The 14,462-nt window shown below is 41.8% G+C and overlaps 1 protein-coding gene across 1 annotated transcript in view; it reads left to right on the forward strand.

Annotated features, from left to right (window-relative positions):
• Positions 1–14,462, forward strand: part of LOC138854796 (apolipoprotein D-like) — a 41,540-nt gene that overhangs the window by 9,401 nt on the left and 17,677 nt on the right. The window contains exon 3 of the mRNA XM_070099888.1: positions 5,405–5,559. Within this exon, the coding sequence (XP_069955989.1) occupies positions 5,405–5,559 (155 nt within the window). The remainder of the gene's footprint in view (positions 1–5,404; positions 5,560–14,462) is intronic.

Here is a 14,462-nt window from a genome sequence, read left to right on the forward strand (position 1 = left end):
CCAGCCAAATGCAAAGTCATGAAGATTGGGGAGGGGCAAAGAAGACCGCAGACAGAGTATAGGCTAGGTGGACAAAGAGTACAGACCTCACTCAGGGAGAAAGACCTTGGGGTGACCATAACACCGATCACATCACCGGAGGCACACATCAACCAAATAACCGCTGCAGCATACGGGCGCCTGGCAAACCTGAGAATAGCGTTCCGATACCTTAATAAGGAATCGTTCAAGACACTGTACACTGTGTATGTTAGGCCCATACTGGAGTATGCAGCACCAGTCTGGAACCCACACCTGGTCAAGCACGTCAAGAAGTTAGAGAAAGTACAAAGGTTTGCAACAAGGCTAGTCCCAGAGCTCAAGGGAATGTCGTACGAGGAAAGGTTAAGGGAAATCGGACTGACGACACTGGAGGACAGAAGGGTCAGGGGAGACATGATAACGACATACAAGATACTGCGGGGAATAGACAAGGTGGACAGAGATAGGATGTTCCAGAGAGGGGACACAGGGACAAGGGGTCACAACTGGAAGCTGAAGACTCAGACGAGTCACAGGGACGTTAGGAAGTATTTCTTCAGTCATAGAGTTGTCAGCAAGTGGAATAGCCTAGCAAGTGAAGTAGTGGAGGCAGGAACCATACATAGTTTTAAGAAGAGGTATGACAAAGCTCAGGAAGCAGAGAGAGAGAGGATCCAGTAGCGATCAGTGAAGAGGCGGGGCCAGGAGCTGAGTCTCGACCCCTGCAACCACAATTAAGTGAGTACAATTAGGTGAGTACACACACACACACACACACAGGACCCAGGAGAATAAGGAGAGCAATCGTAGAGCCAGAAATGAATTTGCAAGATGAGAAGGGAGGCCCAACGACAATATGAAAACGACATAGCAGCGAAAGTCAAATCTGACCCGAAACCGTTATACAGCCACATCAGGAGGAAAACAACAGTCAAGGACCAGGTAATCAGGCTAAGGAAAGAAGGTGGAGAGACAACAAGAAATGACCGTGAAGTATGTGAGGAACTCAACAAGAGATTCAAAGAAGTGTTCACAGAGGAGACAGAAGGGGCTCCAGAAAGACGGAGAGGTGGGGCACACCACCAAGTGCTGGACACAGTACACACAACCGAGGAAGAAGTGAAGAGGCTTCTGAGTGAGCTAGATACCTCAAAGGCAATGGGGTCGGATAACATCTCTCCATGGGTCCTGAGAGAGGGAGCAGAGGCGCTATGTGTACCCCTAACAAAAATATTCAATACATCTATCGAAACAGGGAGATTGCCTGAGGCATGGAAGACAGCAAATGTAGTCCCAATCTTTAAAAAAGGAGACAGACATGAAGCACTAAACTACAGACCAGTGTCACTGAAATGTATAGTATGCAAAATCATAGAGAAGATTATTAGGAGAAGAGTGGTGGAACACCTAGAAAGGAATGATCTCATCAAGAGCAGCCAACATGGCTTCAGGGACGGGAAATCCTGTGTCACAAACCTACTGGAGTTCTATGACATGGTGACAGCAGTAAGACAAGAGAGAGAGGGGTGGGTGGATTGCATTTTCTTGGACTGCAAGAAGGCGTTTGACACAGTTCCACACAAGAGATTAGTGCAAAAACTGGAGGACCAAGCAGGGATAGCAGGGAAGGCACTACAATGGATCAGGGAATACTTGTCAGGAAGACAGCAGCGAGTCATGGTACGTGGCGAGGTGTCAGAGTGGGCACCTGTGACCAGCGGGGTCCCACAAGGGTCAGTCCTAGGACCAGTGCTATTTCTGGTATTTGTGAACGACATGACTGAAGGAATAGACTCCGAAGTGTCCCTGTTTGCAGATGACGTGAAGTTGATGAGAAGAATTCATTCGATAGAAGACCAGGCAGAACTACAAAGGGATCTGGATAGGCTGCAGACCTGGTCCAGCAATTGGCTGCTGGAGTTCAACCCCACCAAGAGCAAAGTTATGAAGATTGGGGAAGGGAAAAGAAGATCGCAGACGGAGTACAGTCTAGGGGGCCAGAGACTACAAACCTCGCTCAAGGAAAAAGATCTTGGGATGAGTATAACACCAGGCACATCTCCTGAAGCGCACATCAACCAAACAACTGCTGCAGCATATGGGCGCCTAGCAAACCTCAGAACAGCATTCCGACATCTTAATAAGGAATCATTCAGGACCCTGTACACCGTGTACGTTAGGCCCATATTGGAGTATGCGGCACCAGTTTGGAACCCACACCTAGCCAAGCATGTGAAGAAACTAGAGAAAGTGCAAAGGTTTGCAACAAGACTAGTCCCAGAGCTAAGAGGTATGTCCTACGAGGAGAGGTTAAGGGAAATCAACCTGACGACACTGTCAGCATAGTTGCTGATCCCTGTATTCCCTGTATTGTGTAGCATAGCGTTAGTATCATCCATGTGCTTTAGACACGAGATCCCTTGTAGGCCTGTGGCTTTGTGTGACGTCACGGGATGCACACGAGGAGGTTCATCTCTCTGTCCCGCCCTCACTCGGCGGCAGACCTTCCAGGCGTAGACAGGCTAGGCACTGGGCTCCATCTCTCATCTCAGTCTGACAATATAGCTACCATCCTACAAGTGTGTCTACTTTCAACCTGTGATATCTCCATTTAAGAACCCTTTACGATAACACTGGAGGACAGGAGAGATAGGGGGGACATGATAACGACATACAAAATACTGAGAGGAATTGACAAGGTGGACAAAGAAAGACAGGATGTTCCAGAGATGGGACACAACAACAAGGGGACACAGTTGGAAGTTGAAGACACAGATGAATTACAGGGATGTTAGGAAGTATTTCTTCAGCCACAGAGTAGTCAGGAAGTGGAATAGTTTGGGAAGCGATGTAGTGGAGGCAGGATCCATACATAGCTTTAAGCAGAGGTATGATAAAGCTCACGGTTCAGGGAGAGTGACCTAGTAGCGGCCAGTGAAGAGGCGGGGCCAGGAGCTTGGACTCGACCCCTGCAACCACAATTAGGTGAGTACACACACACACCTGCCTTTAACATTCTTTCAGTAATATTAATGTTCTCTCAGGAATATTGTGACAGTGAATTCCTGCATTTAGGACATTGATCCACTTGCCGGGCTACACCAGCACCACAGTGTAACACACGGCTGAGCTTCGATACACCGCAATAGACATAATTACGCAATGGCATCACCTACGAATCACAATTGAATGTTACCGCTATGATCGCCGGGCAAATCTTATCCTCTATGATCACTGGGTAAATCTTACAGTACCTACGTATTAGCCAATTGTTGCAGGCTGCACTCTAGAAAAGGAACTAAAAACCCAGGTGAAGAATATGAAACATTGCTTTGTTTCCTTTAGCCATCCTGTGCTATTAACCCTCAATGATACAGTAACTATTCTCAATAATCACTCGCAGAGCGAGCTTTCTTTGGGACAATGTTTGGCTGTGAGAGAGACCGTCGACAGCGAAATGTTGTACCAACATACGCTGGGCTCCGCTACATATGCTATTTTGATGCAAACACTCTCCTACCAACACAGTAAACGCCAAGATGTGACAGTATCATGAATGTTCATGAAAATACTTTCCTCACATTAACTCCGGTGGGTTAATAACCCCAGGTATCTCAGTAAAGTCAAGTTGTTTGGTTTATTTCCGCTTCGGCCTTGCGTCTTATTTCCTAAGAGAACATCTAACACCCAACATCTAAACTAACACCCAACAATCAAATAATACCCATCAGTCAACTAACGCCCAGGTGCTATTTATAGCTAGGTGAAGACGTCTGGCAGGTATTTATAAGTTAACTCCTAAGACACCTATTTACAGCAATGTAAACAGGGGCAGACGATGTCAGTAAAATCTAGGTGTCTATTTGCTGCTGGGTGAACAGAGGCAGCATGTATTATGACAATAATATGGGGATGCACTAAACCCGTAAGGGTCATACGACACAAGGGAAATGGAATGTAATCAGGTTCGATCTTCATCGCCTTCCACTGGAAAAAGACTGTTTCATCGCCATCCAGGCGCCTTCCTTGAGCGGTTCATTACACATAGGTTAAGAAAGCAGTATTGTTAGGCTAAGTAAATGCTATTATTTTATTTTCCTACAATATATTTGTGCACCAAACCTTCGGGAATTTTCAACATTCGCGACGTTCTTGATCCCATAGCCCTCGCGAATGTGGAGGGCCACCTGCAGTTCATCCATCAGATCAATCAACCTCGTAACGAGGAAATTCTTCTCTGCCACAATGGTCCGCTACTTACCTTCCCAGCCCTTGCTCATTAGTTCAGTTTTTGGAGATAAATGGTAGAAAATACCGACACGATGGGAAAAGACACACAAACGTTGCGCCCACACTGCGGTCTTTATCAAATCACCATCAGATCTACCAGACGAGAGATGTGCAAATGACACAAACCTAATAAGATGCAAATGAAGAATAACTGCAAAAACGGCAAGATTTCAATAAACTGGAAAAACGGTTGTGCAAGTGACTAGTAAGAGTATTACTATACACAAATAACCCACACACAGGAAACAGTATTACTAACATAAGAACGTAAGAATAGAGGAACACTGCAGAAGACCTACTGGCCCACACAAGGAATTACTAGCTTGTGTAAAGCAAGATGAGAACTGAGAAAACATTTGGGCGCTGTCAAGGTTTGTTGGTAAGTAACAGTTTAGAGGCAGAGCAGAATAAAGATCTTTATTGAAAGCTCTGTATAGCCCTTGTGGTTTAGCGCTTCTTTTTGATTATAATAATAATTTATTGAAGGTGATTAAAAAATTACAGACGGTAGAGCAATACTGTGAGTGTATATATTTTTTAAATGCAAATATTCGCAGGTAAATATTACAGACTTCTATTTGTATAAAATACACATTTAGCATTGCTTATCTGTGTTTTTGAATAGTTCTTTTTTCATGTAATTCTTCGTTCTCAGTTTAAGAGACCTGGACCGAGACCGGGCGGCGGAGGAGATAATTCGAAACCTTACCCAGGGGTTCACAACATTTTTACGATAACAGACCCGCAACAGACTGCCCAATATGACCCCAGACCCCCTTCACCAGGCTGGGAATCATCATCATCAGTCCTATTAGATACCAGCATAACTTCAATAGATATGAATAGTTTGGTATTATTTTACGTATGGATAGCAGGAACAGAACAGCTGAAAGAAAATCATAGAAATTTCATCACGTTTATTTGTAGAAAAAGACGGCAAATTATTCAGAGATCGAGTTCCGTATCTCCATTAATTGGTCCTCCACACTTCCACGGGGTATGGATATTCCCGTGCTCTTACCTTGAAAGTATATACACACACTAGGATTACTTTCATATAGTCTCGTATATTTATTCGTTGTTTTCCTGCCAGCTCTGGGATTCTTCACCACCTACCTGACAGTGGTGGACACAGACTACACCCAGTACGCTGTGCTCTACGACTGTACAACAATGTGGTTTCTACATCGGTACACAGTGCGCATACTGAGTCGCCAGCCCACCCTGGATGCTGCTCTCCTGAGCCAGGTCTGTGCTTACCTCCCATATTATTACTGATCTGACGGAAATTTAAAAATATGTTAATATTAATATATTTAACTTTTAGCTGTTGAACTTCTCTGAAACACAAAAAAAAATCGTACATTGCTAAAGAGGAACTAGAACCAGTTCTTTCTTTGTTTTCATGTTAATTTTTATATGTGGGTATGTGCAACATGTAAGGTAAGACAAGGTTTTGGTCAGATTTTTAACCTTGGAGGGTTAGTCAGCCAGGGTAACCCAAGAGAAGCATTGTGATCCTCCACTCTTATCCTCCATCAGTCAACTAACACCCAGGTACCTACTTGCTTGATAGATGAGCGGGACGACAGGTGTAAAAAAACAGACCCAATGTTTGCACCCTTGCCGGGAATCGAACTACGGACACTTTGTGTGTGAGGCGAGAGTGTTGTCTACCAGGCAACGGGCCTGATGCATCACATTTTCAAGTTCAACTCCCTAATCCACTCTACTGAATTTAAAAGTGAAGAAATACTGATATCAAATGCGTCTTGGTAGTTACAATGCAATGCTTGCCCTTATGATTCTGTTGTTATAATCATGGGGGAGCGCTAAACCCGTAGAATTATACAGCGCTTGTGGGTGGGGGGGGGGGAGGCATTCAGATTCAATTCGGGGAACCGGAGCACAGATCCAATTCCCTAGATCAAGAGCCCCTGACCAGCGTCAAGGAACCTGCCTTGAGGGGCGTCCTTACGACAGAATTGTGAACGTAACTTCTCACCTTCGTAATGTGATACGATGTGTTCATCAGAGTCTCCACACACATACTGACACATACTGACACATACACTGACACATACTGACACATACTGACACATACTGACACATACTGACACATACACTGACACATACTGACACATACTGACACATACACTGACACATACTGACACATACTGACACATACTGACACATACACTGACACATACTGACACATACTGACACATACACTGACACATACTGACACATACTGACACATACTGACACATACTGACACATGCACTGACACATACACTGACACATACACTGACACATACACTGACACATACACTGACACATGCATTGACACATACACTGACACATTGACACATACACTGACACATACACTGACACATACACTGACACATACACTGACACATGCATTGACACATACACTGACACATTGACACATACACTGACACATACACTGACACATACACTGACACATACACTGACGCATACACTGACACATACACTGACACATACACTGACACATACACTGACACATACACTGACACATACATTGACACATAAACTGACACATACACTGACACATACACTGACACATGCATTGACACATACACTGACACATTGACACATGCACTGACACATACACTGACACATACACTGACACATACATTGACACATAAACTGACACATACACTGACACATACACTGACACATACACTGACACATACATTGACACATAAACTGACACATACACTGACACATACACTGACACATACATTGACACATACACTGACACATACACTGACACATACACTGACACATACACTGACACATACACTGACACATACATTGACACATAAACTGACACATACACTGACACATACACTGACACATACACTGACACATACATTGACACATAAACTGACACATACACTGACACATACACTGACACATGCATTGACACATACACTGACACATACTGACACATACACTGACACATACACTGACACATGCATTGACACATACACTGAAACATTGACACATGCACTGACACATACACTGACACATACACTGACACATGCATTGACACATACACTGAAACATTGACACATACACTGACACATACACTGACACATACACTGACACATACACTGACACATACACTGACACATACATTGACACATAAACTGACACATACACTGACACATACACTGACACATACACTGACGCATACACTGACACATACACTGACACATACATTGACACATAAACTGACACATACACTGACACATACACTGACACATACACTGACACATACACTGACACATACACTGACACATACACTGACACATACACTGACACATACATTGACACATACACTGACACATACACTGACACATTGACACATGCACTGACACATACATTGACACATACACTGACACATACACTGACACATACACTGACACATTGACACATACACTGACACATACACTGACACATACACTGACACATACACTGACCAGTGTACTTCATGATTCGTAACATGTGTTGGTTGGTTGGTTGGATGATACGGTGACTGACGACGAGGTCAAAATAGAAGGTTACAATATAAAACGCTTAGATAGGAACAGAAAGGGTGGTGGAGTATGTGCCTACATTAGAAATGACTTAGCTTACAACACAAGACCAGATTTAAATAACAATAAACTGGAGATTCTATGGTTTGAAGTGCTGCTTCCTAAGACCAAACCCATCTTAGTAGGAACTAGTTACCGCCCTCCTACCTAGGACCAGTTCTTAGAAGACATTTCCAGAGTCTTGTCCGGAGTTGAAAACAATTGCGAGACAATAATACTGGGCGACTTCAATATCTGTTTTCAGCAGCAAAATAACGGGATATGCAAAAGGTATAAGCAAACTCTAGGATTAAATAGTTACACTCAACTAATTAATACTCCAACCCGGATCACACAGTTCTCAGCCACCCTAATTGACCACATACTTTGTAACCGCTCTGAGAACATTAGTCAGTCAGGCGTCATTACTACAGGTCTTAGTGATCATTTCATCATTTACTGCACCAGGAAAATCACTAGGGATAGGATAGGCCTACACAGGACAATAAAAATGAGGTCAACTAGAAACTACAGTAAAGAAACACTGGTAAATAGGCTACACAATTGTGACTGGACAGAGATAATAAGTTGCACGGACGTAAACGATGCCTGGGAAAAATTCAAAACAATGTTCACTACCATCCTTGATAATATTGCACCAGTTAAAGAGGTTAGGATTAAACGAAGAACTGAACCCTGGATGACTACTGAGATATTAGATAATACGAAGTTCAGAGACCAGCTGCTAAAAAGATTTAAAGCAAACAGACAGGGTATTGCAGCACTAAATGAATTCCAAAGGGTGAGGAACAGAGTACAGAGACTTATAAAAGGAACAAAGGCAAAGCACTACTGCTCAAAAATTGAAGAGTATAAGCATAACTCCAGAAAGCTCTGGCAACAACTAAAACATTTGGGGTATAGCCATAAGCCAGTAGATAGGTCTAACATAGTACTCACTATCGATAATGAGGTATGCCACGAAACATCTAAGGTGGCAAATTGCTTTAATCATACTTCACATCTGTTGCATCAACACTAGTAAGTAAACTACTAGCTGCATCAAATACCTTTAACACAGACTCTGACAAGTTTCAAACATACTATACCAATAAAGGGGTAACCCCAAACAGTTGTCAACTAGTAAGTGTATCTCATGACTTTATTCAAAAAGAACTAAGCAGGTTAAACCCAACTAAGAGCACAGGCCCTGATAACATCCCGTCTAAGTTCCTAAAAGATGGTGCTTCTGAACTGTCAATTCCTATTGCTCACATAATAAATCTATCAATCACCACTAATACCGTACCGGAGGGGTTCAAGGAGGCCAGAGTTACTCCTATCTTCAAGAAAAATAGTAGGTCTGATGTAAGCAACTATAGGCCTGTTAGTATACTCAGTATAATATCTAAAATTCTAGAGAGGGCGGTGTATTCTCAAGTAGTTAAGTATCTTAATGACAACAACATTCTCCATAGCTATCAATCGGGCTTTAGAAGATCCTACTCAACCGACACCTCCCTTATTAATCTGATGGATTACCTGAGAACTGAAATGTCAAAGGGGAACCTCATAGGTATGGTAACCTTAGACCTGCAAAAGGCCTTCGATACTGTCAACCACAATATATTATGTAATAAACTTCAAGCTATCGGTATAGGTTCTGTAGACTGGTTGAAGTCCTACCTTAGCAACAGGAGACAAATTGTCAAAATCAACAAAACAGAATCAGAACCCCTGCCGATAACATGTGGAGTTCCCCAAGGTAGTATTCTGGGTCCCTTATTATTCTTATGTTATGTCAATGACATGCCTATCAGTGTCAAGTGCAAACTCGTACTGTATGCAGATGACAGTGCTCTGTTAGTGTCAGGTAAAGACCCACAAGATATTGCTAATGTTTTAACACTGGAACTGGAGTCCTGCAGCAAATGGTTAGTAGACAACAAACTATCATTACACCTAGGGAAAACTGAAGCCATTCTCTATGGCACGAAACATAAACTGAGAAGGGTAAATAACTTTAATGTTCAATGTAATGGGGAGCCCATCACTTTGGTTTCATCAGTAAAATATCTGGGAATCCCCTTTGACCCATGCATGTTAGGAGAATTGATAGGGAACAGTGTAGTAAAGAAAGCGAATGCCAGACTGAAGTTCCTGTATAGACAAGCACAGTGTCTACCTACTGAGGCTCGCAGGACCCTATGTCTAGCCCTTATACAATGCCATATGGATTACGCTTGCTCTTCATGGTACTCTGCCTTGACAAAAAACTGAAAGATAGACTGCAAATCACCCAGAACAAAATCGTAAGATTCATCCTGGGGCTGGGACCAAGAGAACATGTAGGCCAGGATGAATTACAACAGTTGGATATGCTGAATGTTGAAGGCAGAGTAAAACAACTGAAGCTAAATCATGTTTATAAAATTGCTCACAAACAGTGTCTAGAATATCTTGCTGTCAATTTTGTCAAGGTTGGGAACCAAAGCAATCACAGTACTAGGGGGAGAGAGCACAACTTTGTAGTACGCACAGTCATTGGCCAGGCTTCAAACACCTTTTATTGTACAGCAATAAAGGAATGGAACAGACTACACGCACATGTCAAAGCCAGTCATAACATGAACCAGTTCAAGAAGAGTGCCAAAAGGTGTCTGATGAATGTAGCTACAGAAAGGGAGGGGAATGATTTTCTATTTTTTATCTAACATACGTGTAAATTTTACCTTATTCCTAGTAATGACCCTCGTATTGTGGATAGTCTTAATGACTCTCGTGTAGTAGATAGTCTTTTTAGTATGATAATAAGATGTCATCTTCATTGTAGAATAATAAGAAAATATTATAACCTTTATATTATAATAATAAGGTAAAAGGACCCCAATGGAAATAAGTCACTCTGTCTGACTTTTTAGGGTTATCCCAGGTTCTCTACACATATACTGCTATGTATGATGATTCTATGTAACTGTATTTGTGTATACCTGAATAAACTTACTTACTTACTTACTTAGTCTCTCTGGATGGGGAGGGGGTGCATCAATGCTGGTGAGCTGCTCTTGATCCAAGCAATAAGAGTTGCCCTCGTCTTTCTTCATCATTGCCCCTTATTCCTCATGCGCTTCCCCATGAATATAATAATAATGACCACCCACTCCTTGCGCTGAATGACCCACACGGGTTTAGTGCTTCACCACCGAACTTCACATACTCATCATTTACACATTTGTTCAGTGAAAGAAAAACATTTTTCGCGTAACTGAACTTAAAGAACTCTACTCCAGGTGTGGTTAATCCGGTAGCGCAGTCAAGATTAACCACACCAGATGTGGTTAATCCTGGTTGCGCTACCGGATTAACCACAGCTGGTGTGGTTAATCCTGACTGTGCTATTGGATTAACTACACCAGGTGTGATTAATCCTGGTTCCGCTACCGGATTAACCACAGCTGGTGTGGTTAATCCTGACTGTGCTACTGGATTAACTACACCAGGTGTGGTTAATCCGGTAGTGCAGCCAGGATTACAATGTGAGGGGTTTGTACTTGGATTTTAATCTGTGGGCTTAAACCAGGATTTTAATTTGTGGGTTTGTTCTAGGATTTTAAACCGAGGGGGCATTGAGCCAGGGTTTTAATATGGGGGCTTGAAACAGGGTTTTAATCTGAGAAACTTGAAACAGGATTTTAATATGGGGGTTTGAACCAGGATTTCAGTCTTGGGGTTTGAACAAGGATTTCAACCTTTAGGGCTTAATCCAGGATTTCAATGTTGGGGGCTTAAAAATTATGAGATGCTGAAAAAATCAGGTTATTTTAAAAAGAAAAATATAACACAGTGAAAATTACCAATTAATTGCCATTAATTAGCCATTAATTTCCATTAATTAGCCATTAACCTCCCTTCACGGTATGCTCCACCGGGTTCTCCGCCCTCGGAAGTGTTGACTCTGATGCATCCAGTCAACGTCAGTCATATTGTGCTAACTATATGTTGCACGAGTATGGAACACCGAGTCAATACTCTATAATGAACGGCTGTGAGACATAATAACAGTACAAAACGCCAGAGTTCATTATGATAACAGGTGGAATTGTTAGGAGTGATAAGAGTGCCAATTCTGTTTACTGATGTGACAACTAAATATATAATGCTAACGAACATGGTAAGTATATATGTACTGTTGTTAGTCATGATAAGAGTACATGTACTGTTGTTAGTCATGATAAGAGTACATGTACTGTTGTTAGTCATGATAAGAGTATATGTACTGTTGTTAGTCATGATAAGAGTACATGTACTGTTGTTAGTCATGATAAGAGTACATGTACTGTTGTTAGTTATGATAAGAGTACATGTACTGTTGTTAGTCATGATAAGAGTACATGTACTGTTGTTAGTCATGATAAGAGTATATGTACTGTTGTTAGTCATGATAAGAGTATATGTACTGTTGTTAGTCATGATAAGAGTACATGTACTGTTGTTAGTCATGATAAGAGTACATGTACTGTTGTTAGTCATGATAAGAGTACATGTACTGTTGTTAGTCATGATAAGAGTACGTGTACTGTTGTTAGTCATGATAAGAGTACATGTACTGTTGTTAGTCATGATAAGAGTCATGACTAACAACAGTACATAACACTGGTCAACAGTTTTTGAAAAGTTGCATGATTCTTAAATGAGATTAGTTAATTCTTATTTATTTTCATGTCCTGAATCCAAATATCACCTTGAAAAATGCTTATTGCTTATAGGTTTAAAGTTACGAGACATGTAATATTTGATTATTTTCTTGTAACGTACGATATGTGTCAGTATGTTTTAAACTCTAATCCGTACTTACTCTCCGCCGCCTATTTGCTTGACGCTTATAGTGGGCTGAAGAATTATCTCTTGCCAGTGTCCAGCAACAGTCTGCAAACATTCTTGTGCTCAATTTACCCTGGTACCATTTTCTCATGGTTGAAATATCTTGGTGAAACCTTTCACCATGTTCGTCACTAACTGCCCAACAGTTCGCTGGAAAAAAGTCTAAATATGAGTCCAAAAAGTGGATTTTAAGTGACATGTTACATCCCATGTTCTTGTAAGCCTTGATGAGGTTTTCCACCAATTCTTCATAGTTGTCTTCCCTTCTGTTTCCCAGAAATCCCTTCGCCACTAACTTGAATGCTTCCCAAGCAACTTTCTCCTCCCCTTGAAGGTCTGATTCAAAGTCACCATCTTTAAGAAGCTCTCGAATCTGAGGACCATTGAAGACTCCCTCTCCTATCTTAGCCTCGCTCAATGAAGGGAATTTTGATGTTAAATACTTTAATCCCTGACCGGATTTGCTAGGAGATTCCACTGTTGAAAACGAGTGTCTAGCGGCTCCGCCTTATTTTTGGGTAGTTGCAGATATACTGCTAAAAGAAGAGTATACTTTACAGAGACGATGAGTTTTCACTGGACGTCGTCAGCAAGCCAGATCGTAGGTGCTCGATGCTGACCTCAAATGTACGGGAGTTCATCTGACAGACTGTATCGGTATTTTGATTTCATACTGTGTGAGAATGTTATCTCACAATGGAAGCTTGATCTAAATATTATTGTTAAGGCCATTGCATCTTTAAAGACATTCGGATGTTTTTCTTCAACAACTGGGTTCGAAAGGCTTCTTCAGCTAGTGGGTTCGAAAGGCTTCTTAAACAAGTGGGTTTCAAAGGTTTCTTCAGCAAGTGGGTTTCAAAGGTTTCTTCAGCAAGTGGGTTCGAAAGGGTTCTTCAACAAGTGGGTTCCAAATGTTTCTTCAACAAGTAGGTTCGAAAGGTTTCCTCAACAAGTGGTTTCAAATGCTTCTTCAACAAGTGGGTTCGAAATGTTTCTTCGGCAAGTGTTTTCGAAGGTTTCTTCAGCAAGTGAGTTCGGAAGGTTTCTTCAGCAAGTGGGTTCGGAAGGTTTCTTCAGCAAGTGAGTTTCAAAGGCTTCTTAAACAAGTGGGTTCCAAATGTTTCTTCCTCAGATCGTGGGTTTGGGTTGAATATTGCTTTGCACAGCTAAAAAAATTTCTCGACTATAAATGTGTTCATATTCAGCAATAATGTCGCTCTTGGAGCAACATCATCTGTGTCAATATTTGCTTAATTTCAAACATTAGATAACTAAACCTCTGTAGAAATTTACCATTCCTATATTTAACCCTTTATCTGTGAGTTTTGTTTAATTTGCTTTCAACTGAAACCTGAGGAGACGCCTGTGTAACCTCATCGTCCCAGTAAAACGCGCAGTTCTGAGACAAAGGTCTATGACTTCTTACATATTTAACATTTTTCCACACAGTGTTTGTTGTTGAATTATACAACGATAAGTAAAGGAGTCTGTAAATCTTTCGTCACTTGTCTACAGAGCGATGAACCCAATGGAAGGGCCAGTCATAGCAGGTGTTGCTTCACTTGTTATGCATTCCAGCTTAAGTGGGAACCTGGTATTGTTAGCAAATTAACTGAATGCATGATAAATGCCCTCGTCTCAGGT

The sequence above is a fragment of the Cherax quadricarinatus genome, chromosome 70, assembly GCF_038502225.1.
Source record: "Cherax quadricarinatus isolate ZL_2023a chromosome 70, ASM3850222v1, whole genome shotgun sequence".
NCBI classification, from domain to species: Eukaryota; Metazoa; Arthropoda; class Malacostraca; order Decapoda; family Parastacidae; genus Cherax; species Cherax quadricarinatus.